The following is a 16,998-nucleotide window of genomic DNA, read 5'->3' on the forward strand; positions in this document are numbered from 1 at the left end:
ATAATAAAAAATTATCAATAACATAATTTTATGTTTTTCAATAAAAAAATTTCTTATTTCAGTTTCTTATGTCCCAAGAAAATTTAATCAGATGGACCATTAAAAAAAAAAAAAACAGAATTTATCCGAGTAGGAATATTCGACAAGAGAATATGTAATTCAGTCCTTTCACTTCACTGTTCCCTAAGCTGAGGGTAACAAAATTCCTTTCCGTCGACCCTCAATTTCTTAAATTCCGTAACGACCTATCTCAACAATAAATAATTAATTACACATTATTTTATTTACCGCGTCTTGACCAGGTTCTTTTCTAGTTCTCTCTCTTCTCAAATTCTTTTTACCGTGAAATTCCATTTTCTTCATCTTTCTAAGCAGTAGCCAGCAATTTCCCTTTCTTTCTTCTCTCTTGCCCGAATCGCAAGTCCAAACACAGTTTCAATTCCACCATCTTTCTTCTTCTATTCCTCTTTTCGTTTTTTCGTTTATAAATTCTAAAATTCCAAACACAGTTATTCACGCATGACATTTCACCAATCTCTCACTCTGCGTCTTCGAGCTACATATGCCTCATCCTCTCTCGCTCCGCGTGTTCTTCCTCGCTAATCTCACCGGCAACTACGTCACCGCCCAATCGAAAAGAGACTCTTTCCGCGATCGCACTCTCCGTTGTTACTTTCCACGCGCCCCCGCGGCGCGTCGCGTTGCCTTCGCTGGATAAATGCGTGTCACCATCGATCTAGGGTTCTGGAGCCTGGTCGTCGTCGCGGTGGTCGGCCTCATCGTGCCGGCGATCGCCTTCGTCGTCCGGCGCCAGTGCCAGCGGGCGGCTGCCAGGGCAGAGGAGATTAAGAGGCTCCTCGTTCTCGCTGAGGAGGAGTCCGTGAGGGCCGAGTCAGAGTCGGAGGCTTCGGTCTACCAGCAAAACGGCATCGTTTCAGCACCGCCGAAGAACAAAGTATGCGCAGTGTGTTACTCTCCCACCACCACGCGCTGCGCCAGGTGCAAAGCGGTTCATTACTGGTACGCTTTTGATTTCAATTTCTTCTATGCAGTTGGGTTTTCTTTTTTCTTTTTTTCTTTGCTATATAGTGTTGCATGATTTTTTTCTTTCTGAGTGAACTTGGCGCTAGTTAAGCCTTTAGGAATTATGAGGTGATGTGTTCAAATTGAGGTGCTTTTATTGTAGAAAAATAAAATAGAAAAGAAAAATTGAACATTTCTATCCTTTTGTTTTTAAAGGCTTTCGTTATTGCTGTGTGCCGGATAAAGATATTTTAGTTTTGGGGGTTTGGGTTTTGTGCTGTGATTTTTTTTATCTGTATGGTGTTTGCTATTGATTTCTTGGTCTTAAGTGTTTGTTTTTGTGGAGTGGGTTTTGTGTTGTGTTTTTAGCCTACGATATGTTACCTTTTCTAGTAAGCCGCAGATGAAGAACACGCAAAAATTTGGTTTGAGGTTGGGATCATTCAGTTGGTTCATTCTTGAGTAGAATCAACGTTTGCGAGATTAGTTGGTTGTTCCTTTCTACAAAATGATGGGGTATCGTGTGAGGAAATAAAAATTACGTATAGCACGTCACATCCCAGTCCAAAGGAGAAGCTACTCTTTCTTTATAGCTTTTAGAGATCACATATGAAACGCAAGTTCCCCTTGGCAAATGCGAAATCAAATATGCGCTTTATAATTTTCTTCTTAAAGTTTGGAGGATGAAATATGATCGCTGGAAATATTGCGTTCATGGTCTCTCTTTTTTAAAGACTCTCTTTAGGTGTTTGGATTTTGTGTTCTTGCAGTTTGTTGAGTGATTTAGCTGACTTGATGGTCCAATCCATATTACTGAGTTTTTAATTCATTGTTTTTTTTCTGCATATTTATGTCTTTGTATTTTTTAAGAAGTTATCATGTTAATATTGCTTATCTTTGTTTTCATGTGTTTCAGTTCTGGAAAGTGCCAAATTGTTCATTGGCGCCAAGGTCACAAAGATAAATGTCATCCTCCCAGTCCAACTTGCCAGACTGAGGATCTGGTAAGTGATCTTGGAAAGAAGGTAGCAGAACCAGACTATCGTGGAATCCATGATGAGAAGTCTCAGACTAAAAGCACAGAGTATGCAACATCATCTGAGAAACCCCCGTTGTCTGATATGAGGTGTTCTCCTGATATTTCACGTGCAAAGGATGATAGTGTAAGAGTTGAGTCTCTTCAAGAGGGAAATGTTACAGGCTCTAATTCTGAATTATCTAGTAACTCATTCTCTGGATTCTCAGCTTCCACTGGTGCTAGTGAATCATCTGATGATTCTTCTGTCTGTGAGAGTGTCACCTCGAATGAGTATGAGAGATGCGAGGGACATAATTTTGTGGACCCCACCAATGACATTTCTGATACCACTTCAAGTCGTAATAGCATTGGCGAATCCATTCCATTATCACCTAAGTTTGCTAGTTTGGTTGATTCGGTTGATGGTTATCCTGCAATGCATAAATTAAATCAAGTTAGGCCTGCTTTTGGTAAAGAAGAGAGTAAGCTCACATCAAATGGTAGTTCTGGTCTGCGTATACGGAAAGGGGCAGCAATTGAACCTTCTACAGTGTCTTCTGGATTCTGGAATACAACTCGTGATTCCACGAGGATAAAAGATGGCTCTAATAGTGAGCCTCTTTCATCCCACTCTGATGATTCTGCTCCAAAGTCAGTTAATAATATGCCATGTGCAAGATCAGCATCTTCAGAAAATGAGGGTGATTCTTTAGGTTGTGCTGATGCTTTGAGCATCCATAATTTGCAAACAGTTGGTTCTAGGGTATCAAATCATGTTATCAACCCTGGTAGCACCTTGAAGTCATCAGAAAGTAGATGTCTGCCACATGCAGTTGCTGATACTAAGTTAGTTTCTAGAACTGAAGAGCATTCACATTATAGTACAAAAGGTGGGAATAATGGCATCCTATCTGGCACTGCTACTTCAAATTCTAAAAATGACCTGAAAACATCTGTTCTAAAAGTTTCTGGTCAGCTTAGAGGATCAAGGTTGTCTAAACCCTTTCCATCAGCTGTTGGGAGTTATATTACTGGAAAATACAGTGATAAGGTTACACTTGAACAAGTCTTTTTATGTTCTTCTGTGCCTTAAGGAACCATTATCTTACATTGTCTATTAATATTTGTTGCAGGGTCTTTTTCCATATGATTTGTTTGTCAAGCTTTATAATTGGAACAGAGTGGAGTTGGAACCATTTGGCCTTATAAACTGTGGAAACAGGTAATTTTAAATTATTTTTTGTATATGAGAAATAGTGTGCATTATGTGTATTGCTTTATGATTATATGATGTAATTTAATAGTGTGGCTGCATTAAGTTCTTCCCTGTTAAATAGGTAATTAATCAATGTAAATTGTTAGGTTCTTGCCACTTATATAGCCTTATAGCCGTAGGATTTACTTCCTTTTATTAATTTTACAATAATTTTGCAGCTGTTATGCTAATGCTGTACTCCAGTGCTTGGCATTTACACCTCCCCTGACTGCTTATTTGCTTCAAGGACTTCATTCTAAATCATGTATGTATGCAATCACAGTTTCATATTGGAATCATCTGATATTCTTGAATACTGTGTAACTGTTCCCTGGGGTTAATATTTAATGTCAATTCCAGGTGCAAATAAAAAATGGTGTTTCACCTGTGAGTTTGAAAGTTTGATTTTGAAGTCAAAAGACACAAACTCTCCCATCTCACCTGTAGGCATACTTTCTCAACTACAGAATATTGGGAGTCAACTTGGTAATGGAAGAGAAGAAGATGCACATGAATTTCTAAGGTGTTGTTTACATCATTGAATCAGTGTACATTTGTATTTCATAATTCTTGTTTCATATTTCACTTCAATTTAATGAGTCATACACATTTGACAGGCTTGCTGTTGAGACAATGCAATCTGTTTGCCTTATGGAATCTGGGGATAACATGTCAGATTCATTGAAAGAGGAAACTAATTTAATGGGCCTAACATTTGGAGGTTACCTCCAATCAAAGGTAAAATTATTTTTCCATCTTAAAAAATGCAGTTATCTGCAATTTTTTCGTACCTTCTCCATTTATAGGTGCAATACATTATTGGGCTGTTTTCAAATTCGAAATAGATAATGGTATTATTCTTGTCATATGATCCACTAGTGCAAGTAAGATGGGCAATGAACATAAAGCTGATAATGTATTGGCAGATAAAATGCATGAAATGTGGAGGGAAATCTGAGTGTCAAGAAAGGATGATGGATCTGACAGTTGAGATAGAAGGGGAGATAACAACCCTGGAGGAGGCCCTTCAACAGTTTACAAGTGCTGAGACTCTGGATGGAGAAAACAAGTACCACTGTGTCAGGTTAGTTGATCTTGGAGAAGCCTCATGAAAACTTTCAATATTATTATCAGATCTTACCTTTTTTTCAGTGTGGTCATCTTTGGCACATGGTTTGGACTACTAATTATTGCAGTTGAAAGAGTTTCCTTACATTTCTGTGTTGAGCAGGTGTAAATCTTACGAGAAGGCCAAGAAGAAAATGACAGTTTCGGAGGCACCTAATGTTCTTACTATTGCATTAAAGAGATTTCAGGTATTTGTGTTACATTTATGGATAAGATTTTATCACCCATCTTGTGTGAAGATTTAATATTTGTTATGTGTTATTGCAGTCGGGAAAGTTTGGGAAGCTCAATAAACCTATTCGGTTTCCAGAAATACTGGACTTGGCACCTTTCATGAGTGGGACTAGTGATTTGCCTATATACAGGCTATATGGGGTAGTTGTTCACCTGGATATCATGAATGCTGCTTTTTCAGGTCATTATGTGTGCTATGTGAAGAATTTCCAAAGCAGGTGGTTCAAGGTTGATGATAGTGTGGTATGTCTTAGTTTCCATTTATTTGCATATCTTGAGAGCAAATTTCTTTGGTTCTTAATTGTACTTTGGATTTATGCTTTCCTTAATTAGTGGTTCTTCCAATAAGATCATAAGCTAAAGTGATCCTCTGTAGGTTGTTATAAGCAATATTTGAGCAAAATTTTAATTACACAATCTTAGTGGATTAATTTTGTTTTTTCTATGAAAAGAACTTAAGACTTCATTATCAGTAATTCTATTTATAATCCAAATAAAACTCTTAACCATAGCAAGGTACCAGCCTGAACAGGGCTTCATCAATGAATGATTAAGGCCAGGGAAACAGCCTGATTTGAGTATGAATGAAAGCTGCACAAACAAATTTGTTTCATAAAACCAATGCCCTTTCTACCTTTGAGCTGCTTCTGGGTTCAGTGTTTGAACATGCAAATCAGATTTCTACCTATGATTGCAAGAGAAAAAGATTAATTCTGGGGAAATAATTTTTTACGTGCTTTCATAAAGCTGCAAATAAAAAAAAGTGACTATTCTCAATAAATTAATCCAAACATGCATGATAGACAAAATGTAAAAACTGGCAGAGGTTCGTGAATGAAAGATCCCATGGCCAATTTGCTGCCAAAACCTTTTCTTACCTTTCCTTCAGATTTACTGTTGGTGTAATGTCAATTTTCAAAGTAGCAATTTAGTCTGTGTGGAGAGCTTAAGCTAATTAGTGAAGGTTGAACTTTTATGTGTCTGTTAATTCATTGAAATTTACATGAGAAGTTAAACCATTCAAGTCAGTTGAAAAATTAATTCTGCCAATGAGGAAATTTGCAAAACCCCTGATGTGGCTATATTAAATCCCACATAGATTGCATAGAAGACTTAATTTTAGGTTAGTTATTCACTAGATTTAGTGAGTTTGACCACTACACTGAAGGATACCAATGTTGGACTTGCAGTGTGTTTGTGGATTTAAGACACTGTTTCTCTGCAATAATTACAAAGTCTATTTGATCTATTGATATTTCCACTGCAGTTGTCGCTTAGAACTTATTTAATCATCTCTCATACTTGTCTTGCAGGTAACAGCTGTTGAATTGGAAAGTGTCTTGGCTAAAGGAGCATACATGCTTTTTTATGCAAGGTAGCCCATCTGATTATTGATTTCTTTTTTTGTTAACATCTTATTTTTTTGCTTCTGTGTAAGGTTTATTTTTATTATATTATCTTATCTGCATCTCTGACTATCTGAACCACCTGGTAGGTGCTCACCTAGGGCCCCAAGATTAATCAGGAACAGTATAGTATCTTCAGACTCAAAATGGAAACTCAAGGGAAAAACTGCCACAATGAAGTTGAGGCGACTACCTACCGGTGCTGGTGTTAATTTGACTTCTCCAGATGGTTCACCCTCCTTAGATACACTCTATTTGAAGTTTCTCCACCCGAAAATGATTTTGGAAGATGACTCGTCAAGTGATAATTCATCCCTTATCAGCAGCAATTCTGATGAAGGTTCTTGTAGTACAGATAGCACAAGTGATTCAACCGGTACAGATGACTTTGCAGATTATATTTTCAGTGATGCGGGACGTGGCGCAGGCGGCATATTGAGAAATTCTGATTCCAGCATCTCCCCTGCATTGTCATCCTCTCCCCACTCTAGATATTTTCCCTCTTCTGATATAGACCATGATTCAGTAGTTTTGCCACATTCAACTGGGTTCCAGCCATCTCCTTCAGACGGTCTTTTGTACAGGAACAGAGTAGTGGATGTTAAAAGGAGTGGGGGAGGTGTTTTTCATTTTCATCCTGACACAAATATAGAGCATAGGAAGTTAGATACAACTACAAGTAGGAGTAACTGCAGTAGTTTTAGGGATACTGACTCTGTACAGAGAGCAGGATCCAACCATTTTAATGATAGAAATTCTGGTGTATCATATACAAATTCTAGGGACAGAACGGATTGAAAATTTTATTGAATACCATACCAAGGTTTGGTGGCCATGAACAGTAAATTATAACACCATGGAAGCTCCACGTAATGTGTTGTTGTAAGCAGCGTTCTATTTTCACCAAGACTAAAGTCACACCATATGTGCACATCACAAGTCACAATCCCAATCACAAAATAAACTACTAATTATGTTACCAAACTATTGGAGTGATTGATCGATCCTTTTGGGTATCGTTTACAAACTTATTTTTAAAATGGGTTTGTTCTGATGGATATTACTGACGTGAGTTTTTATGTAATTTTTTATTTAAAAAATTAAGGAGAATGAGGATGTGACTTTCACGTAAAGCAGCGATTGCAAATTATGTTTTCAAGGCTAACAATTACATTAATAAAATTGCAGCTGTTAAACACAATGATGACTAATAAATAACTAATGATGCAGTATAAAACAACAAAAATGGATTAGCTCCTTGAGGTAGTAGGAAGAAACAATAACTAAGAATTACTGATTCCTGCAACCAGCTTGAGAAACAGCATAATGCAGTTGTTGGTTCCGGTATCCCTTGACATGTGAACTGCACATGCAGGAAACAGCAAATAGAAATTGCTATTTCTTTTATGCTCTTTTTAAATCTCCTATATGGCACTCTTATATGCAGAATAATAGGCACGTAAATATGAGACAAATTAAAATAGGCACGTAAATCTTAAAATAGATAGGGAATTTTCTTAAATTTTATTTTTATTATTCGTTACCACCTTATTTATTCCTATTCGAACAAGTAAAAGAAATAGCAATAGGAGAGATACGGCACACTAGTTCATAAAAGCCTTATACGATGATGATATTTTAGTAAAAAAAAATTAGATATAATGAATAATAAATTATAAAAAGATAGAAACAAGTATAAAATAAGTGTAGAAAAATGAATTATAAAAGGAATAAGAATTGTTAAATAATATTTTAAGCAAAATCAGTATAACTCAGCAATACCACATAAAATATCAAATTTATTTTTTAAAATGATAAATTATAATATCTATTAACTTAAATTAATATTTTCATATAATATAATAATATTTTAATATTAATATAATTTGAAATAGTAAAATATTTTTATTTTAAATTTGCTAGAAAATATATCTTAAATTATACATTTGCTTGAAGATTGCTACTTCCAATATATTTGATGTGACATTGGACAAAGAAAAGTGGTTGAAGTAGCCATTGACGAAATAACAAATAAAATTTGTTATTTCTATACAAACTGTTACACTTGGGTGATTGATTGTGTTTCCGAAGTTAGCTAGACAACTGGTACCGATGATTGGAATGAAACAACTATTATACATGTCACATCATCAAATTTTTAGTTCGATTTAATATTTGATCAAAATAGATTCATATCAGTAAATATGTTTTATAATAAATTCATTTTAAAAATAAGTTGATAAAAGAAACCCAAAAGAGTCCATCACTCCAAACTATTGACTTCTATTCTAAATCGTCCTTAAAAATAATAAAATTATTTAAGTAATTTCTAAAATATTGAATATTCATCAATTTAATCCTTATTTGATATATATCAGTAAAATTCAAAAACTAATTTGAATGATATTTCAATATTTAAGACACTGCTTATTAGCATAATTTCTAATACTTTTAGGATACGTAAATAATTTTTCATAATTTAAGGACCATTTAGAAGGAGCAATAATACTTTAAGGATCAAATTAACTATTTATTCCAAAATAAAACAGTATCTCGAGGCTCGAAATCACATGAAAACAACATCTCAAGCCCAGGAGAACTACATAGCAAGGGCAAGTGAGGTAGCATCTTGAGATTTCATACTTGAGTTATAGAGGTGCAAGACAAAACGAACTTAATACTCTCTTTGTTATATTCAAATGCTTAAAGGTCTTCTTGTTTGGAGCTTGTATTATTCTTTTGATCAATATAAAGTAAGTTCTTTTAACATTTCTCATATCTTGTACGATTTATGAGGGAATGAATTGGAAAAATGGATTAGGGTAAAAATTGGAGCTCTTCATATATAGTATGATTGACATGACAATAGAAAGAAAAAACAGAATAATTTTAGTGGATCCTACCAAAGTTTGTTTTCACCTATTGGAGACAAAATATAATGGAAATGAAGTGGGGTGCTGTAAGTCAATTAGTAGTAAAACAGCAAGTTACTGTGACACATCACTCCACAAAAGAGAATTTATAAGAACAAAAGTAAAAATGGGGTTGGGGTATCTTTTTCTCAATTGATATTTTTCTCAATTGATATTTTTTTCCTCAATTATCTCCTAACTAATCACATTATCTTATTCAATTTTTTTGCTTTTTGAATAGATCAGATATTTTATTTTATTTTAGTTTCTTAAAAATTAAATAAACTTTAGTAAAATAAAAATAATTAAGTTAAAAGGATTTATATCTTTAGATTGAATTTAATTTTAATTACTATAAAAATATTTTTCGTACACTTTATTTATTATTTCTATGTTCTCTTTTACTCATTTAAACAAGTATAGAGTTTTATTTTATTTCTATTCATCTAAACAATATACTTTTTCTATTCTATTTCTTTCTCATTTTTTCCCTTTCTATATTTCACTTTTAATGAGACAAAGCGTGAGGATTGAAAGATGCTTAGGATTATATATATATATAATAAAAAGTCAGTTACATCCAACATTATTTTTTTTACAGGTACATCAATATTTTTAAGACTTGCTCTTTTTTTTTTATTGATAAGACTTAGTTTTTCATTCAATAAACTTAGTAATATAGCTAGTGATTATTATCTGGAAATTATTTGTAATGGAAGTGATAATGATTATTAAAAAATCATTTTAGCTAAGACGCTACTGTACATCAATGGAGATCCCATAAGACTTCAATAAGACTTGTTCACAAATGCGGATAAAATATAAAAAACTCAATCGTATTATCTCTGTCAATTAAATTTCTTACAGATGTCTATACTATTAATGACATTTTAATGACTATTAAGAAATAAAAAATCAATTAAGTCTTTAAAATACCGATATCTCTTCAAAAACACTTAGAGAATAAAGATGTATAGATTAAATCCTGTACCAAAAAAATTATACCGTACAAAAAAACAAGTTAACCTTTATAATTTATATATTTTACGCTTAAATATTTGATTTTACTTAAAAATTACGTTAACCCAACAAAAAAGTAAAGAATTTTCAGTTAACAAGATTTTACACTAACTAATGCGCTGTAGTCAACCAACTGAACTATAAATCTCTTAATCTCTTGACTAATAAGATTTTGCTAAACATAAGAAATTACATTTTAGAAAATAAAATATACTCACAATTGTTGTTTAGAAAAAAAAAATCAATGATTAAGAATTATAATAAAATCATATATATATATATATATATACAGAAAAATTTAATTTCAATTTCAATTGTTAATTTTATAAACAATAATAATTATTATTACTATACTTCATCAATAAAATACATTTCTTTCATTTTAAAAGAGTCAAATTTAATTTCATGTAGAAGCCCTCTTTCTATAGAGAGAGAGCCGACTTAAAAAATACAATTGAAAATATTATAGATGCACTTTAAAAAGTAGTACATGATAATCATTCATAAAACAATACAAATAAATTGTACTATTTTTTAAAATTATCATATTATTTTAATTTATACTAAATAAAACATATCATATACTAAAGAATGGGAGAAATCCTTATGATTTATGGAGTTATGTAAAATTTTGTTATATTTACAATGAAAAATAATTTATTTAATTTTATTTATGTAAAAATTTCTTCAAACAATAACAATCACATATCATAAGAATAATCTATGGCTGAATGGATTCAAGAATACCTAGATTGAATTAAAGAATACCTTCATCTCTTAAGTCTTACCTATAAAATTAAGAGAGTTAGTGTGGATCCAATTTGTCAAGTTGCCCAAAAATGGTAGCAAAAGCTCTAGATCATGTCTATTCAATTTTAAGAGGACATTGTCGCTGGGAATCCAATCCATTCGATACAGACAGACAGGACTTGAGGTTTGTCCCTTTGTACCCTTTTCCTTTTTGGGGTTACGAATTTTATCGCGTTCCCATTATCGTATTTCATTTTTTTGGTCTAAAATAATTGAGTGACGAGTGAAGAAAGGGAAATAACTATTAAGTGTTTCAATGCTCTAATCACTGATGTGATAACTATCTAATACGCATATACATACTTATCCATTTGCTTGCTGGTGTTGCCCCAAGTTGCTGATTAGTAATTAATTGTGCGTTCTTTTTCTTAAGTGTGCTCTACTTTCTTGTTAAGCAAGTTAAGGTGGAGAAAATAATAAAAGCAAAGGAAAAAGCAACTCTTTGACGTTTTTTTTCTTCTGTTTTTTTTTTTGGAAAAACAACTCTTTAATAACGTTGAAAGTGCTTATCAATAGGATTGATTTGTTAATTTTAAAAGGTTCTACAATAGTACCAATAAAGTTTTATAATTGAAATGGTGTAAAGAACAAGTTTACTTTACATAATTTGTGTATATAAAATATACAAAAACAAACACATGTATGTGATAAAAATATGTTTTCGTTTATACAGTGTTAGTACTAAAATTCAGGGTCAGTCAAACATCTTTTAGGACTCAAAACAAATTTTTTGGGAGACTAACCAAAAAAGTTAAAGATCTTGCCAAAAAATAAAAATGATTTTTCGTTTTCTCTAGTATGGTTTGAATCCTTTTCTCTAAAGACAAACTACATCTTTTAGTTACCACTATATTAGATCAATTGATAATTAAAATTGTATAATACTAATGCTAAAAAAATATTTTTCTATAGTACCTAAAGCAAATACTTGAATTGTCTTATGTTTGTATTTAAAAACTTCATGCAACTTATTTAAGGTCTCACTACCAAGATAACCCTAATGTTTTTTTTTTTCTTTGTTACACGTTTTAACAAAAGAAAAGAGTGTCCTATTCTCATGCTAATATTGTTGGTATGCTATAGACTTGAATTAAAAATTCCAAATATATGCATAAGCTGTTAGTAAAAGTCATTTAAAAATATGAAATGCCATATCTTTGGCCTAGAAGTCAAAACCCCAAAGAGATTTAAAAAACTATATATACAATAAGGTTGAAGTGTTCTTTCTTAACGAATTTTCAACAACATATGAAAAGTATTAATTGCCCCCTTCAAAATATAAAGTAAGGCTCGGCACATCTACATTTTTTTGAATAGGCAAATATGTATTGATAAGAAGCACCAGGGGTGCCAAAATACAAGAGTAATTATCCTCCAGTGCTATTGAGAAACACTGCAACAATACCAGCAGAATCACAAATGATTTAGCATCAGAAACTGTCCAGGTATTAGTGTAAACAATTAGAATCTTGCTACATACATCAGTGTGAGTATATGGAAAGATGTAATTGCTACACAAATCCCCGTGTACAAAATAATACCCTTACAATCCATCAGATCGTATAGCTTACGCAGCAGCTTTCATGACACAATTAGATTTACACAATAACATTAGAGTAACATGTACATGCCTATATGATCCATATTAGAAGACAAGCTGCAAAAGAAAAAGGAAATTGAAGAAAACAAGAAAGAGTGTGGTTACTCACCGACAGCGAACATTGCGGGTCTATTAAGTGTTAACCTTTTTGTTTTGGATTTATGACTAACAAATCAGTCACATAGGGACAAAGTTCAATAATAAATTCTAGCTTAATCACTCCTCTCATTCAAAAGTTATAGACAATTGATCTTTTCGGCTGAAAGATGTTTTTATGAGACTCAAATACTCTATTTTCTTTTTTTATTCCAATCATTCCTTTAAATAAAAATAATATTAACTGACTGTTAATTAAAAGATGAACATTGAAAAAGGCCATAATGAAAGATTTTAATATATGGGTGATGTTACATCTTTTTATAAATTTTTTCTACAAATGTTCTTAATCTAAATAGTATTTTATAAAGAAAGTAATATATATATATATATAGAGAAGAATTATCCCTTATTTAATATACATTAATTTGATTATATCACTAATTAATATGGAATTTCCAACCCGTAGAACATATCTTTGAGTAGTATCTATATATGAGTATCATTTTACACAACATACCAACATCTATATGAGGAGAACATTATCACCCGCCGAAGAAAATAATTGTAAAGGATTAATATGGCACTTGACTTAATTTTCAATATTTATACAAAAACAACAGAAAGGGAATATGTGAAATTATAGCTCCCACACCTAAAAGTGTTTTACGTATGGAATTCGACCCCTTCCGTGACACAGAGTCCATTTGTCTCTACCCTAGAATAGAATCTATGCCACAATGAAACTCTTATAATTAGATCAATAAATTGGAATGTACCCAATACTATACGCGTTCTATTTATATGCATGGAAGTACATACGGATCGATACTACAAGTTACGTAAAGTACTCCTGCCTCAACATTAAATCTAAATGATATAAATTGTAGCCCTATTAATATAAGAACTTAATTAAACCGTATATCCATTTACACCCATTACGCATTTAGGATGCATCTTCTAACGCAGCCATGCATATCATTAGCATTTGTACTTCACCCAAAAAAAATATATCACACACGCATATATTGGTAAGCATATTGTAGTCCTGATCATTACAATTCAAGCCAAGGTCTAATATAATAAATTTTTATGCGGATCATATTAATGAACAATTATATCTATTTCAATATAATACAACAGTTATTTATCACCGCTAAATTTACTATATTTGAATGCCACTATTAAATTAATACTACTAAAATAACAAAATTGTAGACTTTATTGTGCTTCATCTATAATTCACATCCAAACAGCGTCAACAAAAAAGAAAAGAAAAGAAAGATTCTTTATCTATACTGTGACTCAAGGTTTTGCAGGCAGCATATTTATCCAGTCGTAGAAAGAAAGATAAGGTGTGCATCACCGCAGTTCCCCCACTTTATTTATGCCACTATAGTAAATGAATTCCAATTCAATGGACATGAAAATATTTGGGTTTAGCTCATTTTGCGTGAATGTTAATGTGAACAGGTGTAAAAATAAATCTGAACACTTTAATTTTATGATATATAGGATTTAGGTGTAAATTTAAATTTAATTTGAAAATACAAATCTAAAGAATGTACAAAATGTAGACTATTCTTTTCATCATATTATAATTGTCGTCTTCTATTATTTCATATAAGTCAATCATATTTATAAATAGATGAAAGAAAATAATAATTTTATAAAATTAATTTTATCATTATTAATTTTTTTTATTTTTATTTTTCATGTTATTAATTAATATTATAAAAGATATAAGTAAAAAAAATATAATTAATATTATGTTAAAAAATTAAACATAATTATTTTAAATATTTTTTTTCTTACATGAAGATTATTATACAACAGAATGAATAATTAGTAAATGTACTTTATATATAATGAACACAATTTATTTAACATCAATTAGTTCGCTTGATTATGGTTTTAACTCTTCGTGTTCTGGGTTTCGTACGATATCACATAGACACCGTAAAGGAAAGTTATTTGGTTTTCAAGAAGCATGAAAATCGCAGTTCAATTACTATAAAAAAAATGCAAATTATTTTAGGAGTCTTACGGGGTATTTTGCGGGAGATTTGGCGGGAGAGAACTTTTTTATATTTGGGAATTATGATTATTAGGAATAATGATTTTTGAGAATATATAAAATATATTTGATTAATCTTAATATATTCCATAAGGATTAACTATTCATGTAAAATACTCTCTTTAAACTCATATATAAAAAAATAATTAATTTTACCCTAATTAAAAAAATTAATAAATATCATTTAATTTTTCTAATCTCATGTAAATATAATATTATTTTTAAATATAAGTGTAGCATACGTAATTAAAACTTTCTCGCTATTCAAGAAAGTTGAATTTCTGTCCCCTTAGGAATATTTTGCTGAGACTGTAAGCTAAAATTAATTATTCAAAATCATAATTTCTGAGAATATTTTATTAATTACATGTTATATGAGAATCATAATTTTCCAAGGTTCTAAAAAATAAAAACTTTTCGTGCACTCTCATATTTTTCCAGATTCACGTATCATGTACTTTTTAGTAGTAATATGTTTATTACGGTCAGAATAATCACCCAGAGAGGGGAAAGTGACACATTTCCGATTTAGAGAGTAGAGAATCATACATGCATGGGAATCAAACAAGGTTTGGTCAATATTATTACCATAAAAAATACAAACATATTAACACGTACACACACGCTAATTAATAAACAAATTAATTAATATGTAAACGAGGATCAGCAAATTAACATGGGGGGTGATACGATGCATGTATTGCAATAGTGGACAGTGGGCACAAACATAATTGGATTTTGCTGCTGCCCATAAATACATATCACCAAACGGAACTTTGCATTGAGGATACATCATATGCATACATATAACTATCCAAGAAAGCTTTCTTGTTTCTTGTTTTGTCCCTTCTACCCTAATTATAATTAAGCACCAATGCCAAAGATATGTAATGTGCATAAACCAAACGTGGAATCTGGTTTTGAAAAAATTGTGGACGTTGCAAATTAATCGACGACACACAAGAGAGGCAACAAAGTCAATATAAAAATGAGGCAACGAGACATGCATGCACGAATCATTAATAGGTTTTGGAGTGGGCAAAAGGAAAATGGAATGGTATTAGTGTCCAACTAAGGTTTGAAATTTTTGACATGGTACCAAGGTAGCAACGATTAATAGAGGAAGATCCCACCTACTTTAAATTAAGAAATAGCTCAAAGTGTTTGACTTTGGGAAAATTTTCAAGCATAAACAAAGAGAGTTTTACCTTTCCTTTCTTCTTTTCTTCCCCTCATTCCCTCCCTAGCATGCAACACCAGATTCACAACAACAGATCCGCACCGACTTCGTGACTTTGACAATTTGAACATCATATATGCCTGATGCTTCAGAATGCATGGTGCACTCGCACTAGCTAGACCCATATCCATGACACCAGACCACTATTGAACAAAGGAGTTTTCCTATCTAGAGGAAAAGTTGTTGTTGGGTTTGTTCAACGATGGCCAATCTCAATGTGGTGATCAATGGTTGCATCAAAACAATTTTTGATGAGAAAAGAAAAGGATTAAAAAAAATTAAATGTTGTCTAAAATTATCTTCGATGGCAATAAATAACGATCATTAATAATATATTATAACATTATGAGCATCATATCAATCTAAAGAACATTATTAATGATTCATGATGGATCACTTATCAAGGTGATCCACCAAAATAATAACAAAAAATCATATTAAAAATAATATAAGGAATAAGAAAGATATAATCATTATAATAGTGTCAATGAAAATGTTCGAGGAGAATATTATTTAAATGTTACATCTAACAATAGCATTTGGATAACAAACTCAAGAACATCCTTCCATGTTACCCTTTCTAAGTGCTCTGGTCATCATATCAAAGAGGAGAATTAATTTAGTATGGGGAAAAAGGACAACCACGTCATAAGAAAGATTATTGGCATTGATTATGTGACTTTGATGTATGAAAATAAAGCAAGCTTATGCAGAAGGAGGTAAGACATGTTCCACATATGTGTATGAACTTTACCTTAGCAAGAAAGTTAAATGAAACTAGGATATGATTAATGATAAATTAATTTGGTGCTTACATATGGCAACTAAAAGAGGAAAAATAAACAGTCGAGGAAGCATGATCTTATTTGTGGAAATCAGGAAAGGAACCTCTAGATCATGAAAGGAGAGATATGCAAAGCAAAGATGCATCAACTTTGATGTTAAGACCAAGAATGCATTGAACCGATGAACTCAGTCTTAAAGAGGGCTGAATTATGATATCCTTTAAATATTTGTCAAACCTGAAACTTTGATAGCTTTTTGAGCTTCTTTCTCGAGTTAAAAAAAAAAATAGTTAGAAAAATATTCACAAATGGTTAGCAAGTTTATAAAGACAAGCTTCTAATTAACTTCTATCTTGTATAAAGTGTAGTATGATTACAAAGGTGTAAATCCATC

At 31.9% G+C, this 16,998-nt stretch overlaps 1 protein-coding gene across 1 annotated transcript; it reads left to right on the forward strand.

The window, feature by feature from the left end:
* The first annotated feature begins 296 nt into the window (after positions 1–296).
* On the forward strand, positions 297–6,899 carry LOC100782303 (ubiquitin carboxyl-terminal hydrolase 17). The gene is made up of 11 exons (XM_003544194.5): positions 297–1,020; positions 1,940–3,092; positions 3,175–3,263; positions 3,476–3,561; positions 3,657–3,819; positions 3,914–4,034; positions 4,223–4,380; positions 4,528–4,612; positions 4,692–4,901; positions 5,972–6,033; positions 6,154–6,899. The coding sequence occupies exons 1-11, from the start codon at positions 719–721 to the stop codon at positions 6,860–6,862; spliced, it is 3,138 nt and encodes a 1,045-aa protein (XP_003544242.1). The 5' UTR covers positions 297–718; the 3' UTR covers positions 6,863–6,899.
* Positions 6,900–16,998: the final 10,099 nt, after the last annotated feature.

Source organism: Glycine max, chromosome 14 (genome assembly GCF_000004515.6).
Source record: "Glycine max cultivar Williams 82 chromosome 14, Glycine_max_v4.0, whole genome shotgun sequence".
In the NCBI taxonomy this organism is placed as follows: domain Eukaryota; kingdom Viridiplantae; phylum Streptophyta; class Magnoliopsida; order Fabales; family Fabaceae; genus Glycine; species Glycine max.

Excerpts from the sequence above, each read along its gene's own strand:
- LOC100782303 (XM_003544194.5), top strand. The coding sequence starts at position 719 with ATGCGTGTCACCATCGATCTAGGGTTCTGGAGCCTGGTCGTCGTCGCG. Across the intron at positions 3,264-3,475 it reads CTTATAAACTGTGGAAACAG|CTGTTATGCTAATGCTGTAC; the intron begins GTAATTTTAAAT and ends ATAATTTTGCAG. Across the intron at positions 3,562-3,656 it reads AGGACTTCATTCTAAATCAT|GTGCAAATAAAAAATGGTGT; the intron begins GTATGTATGCAA and ends TGTCAATTCCAG.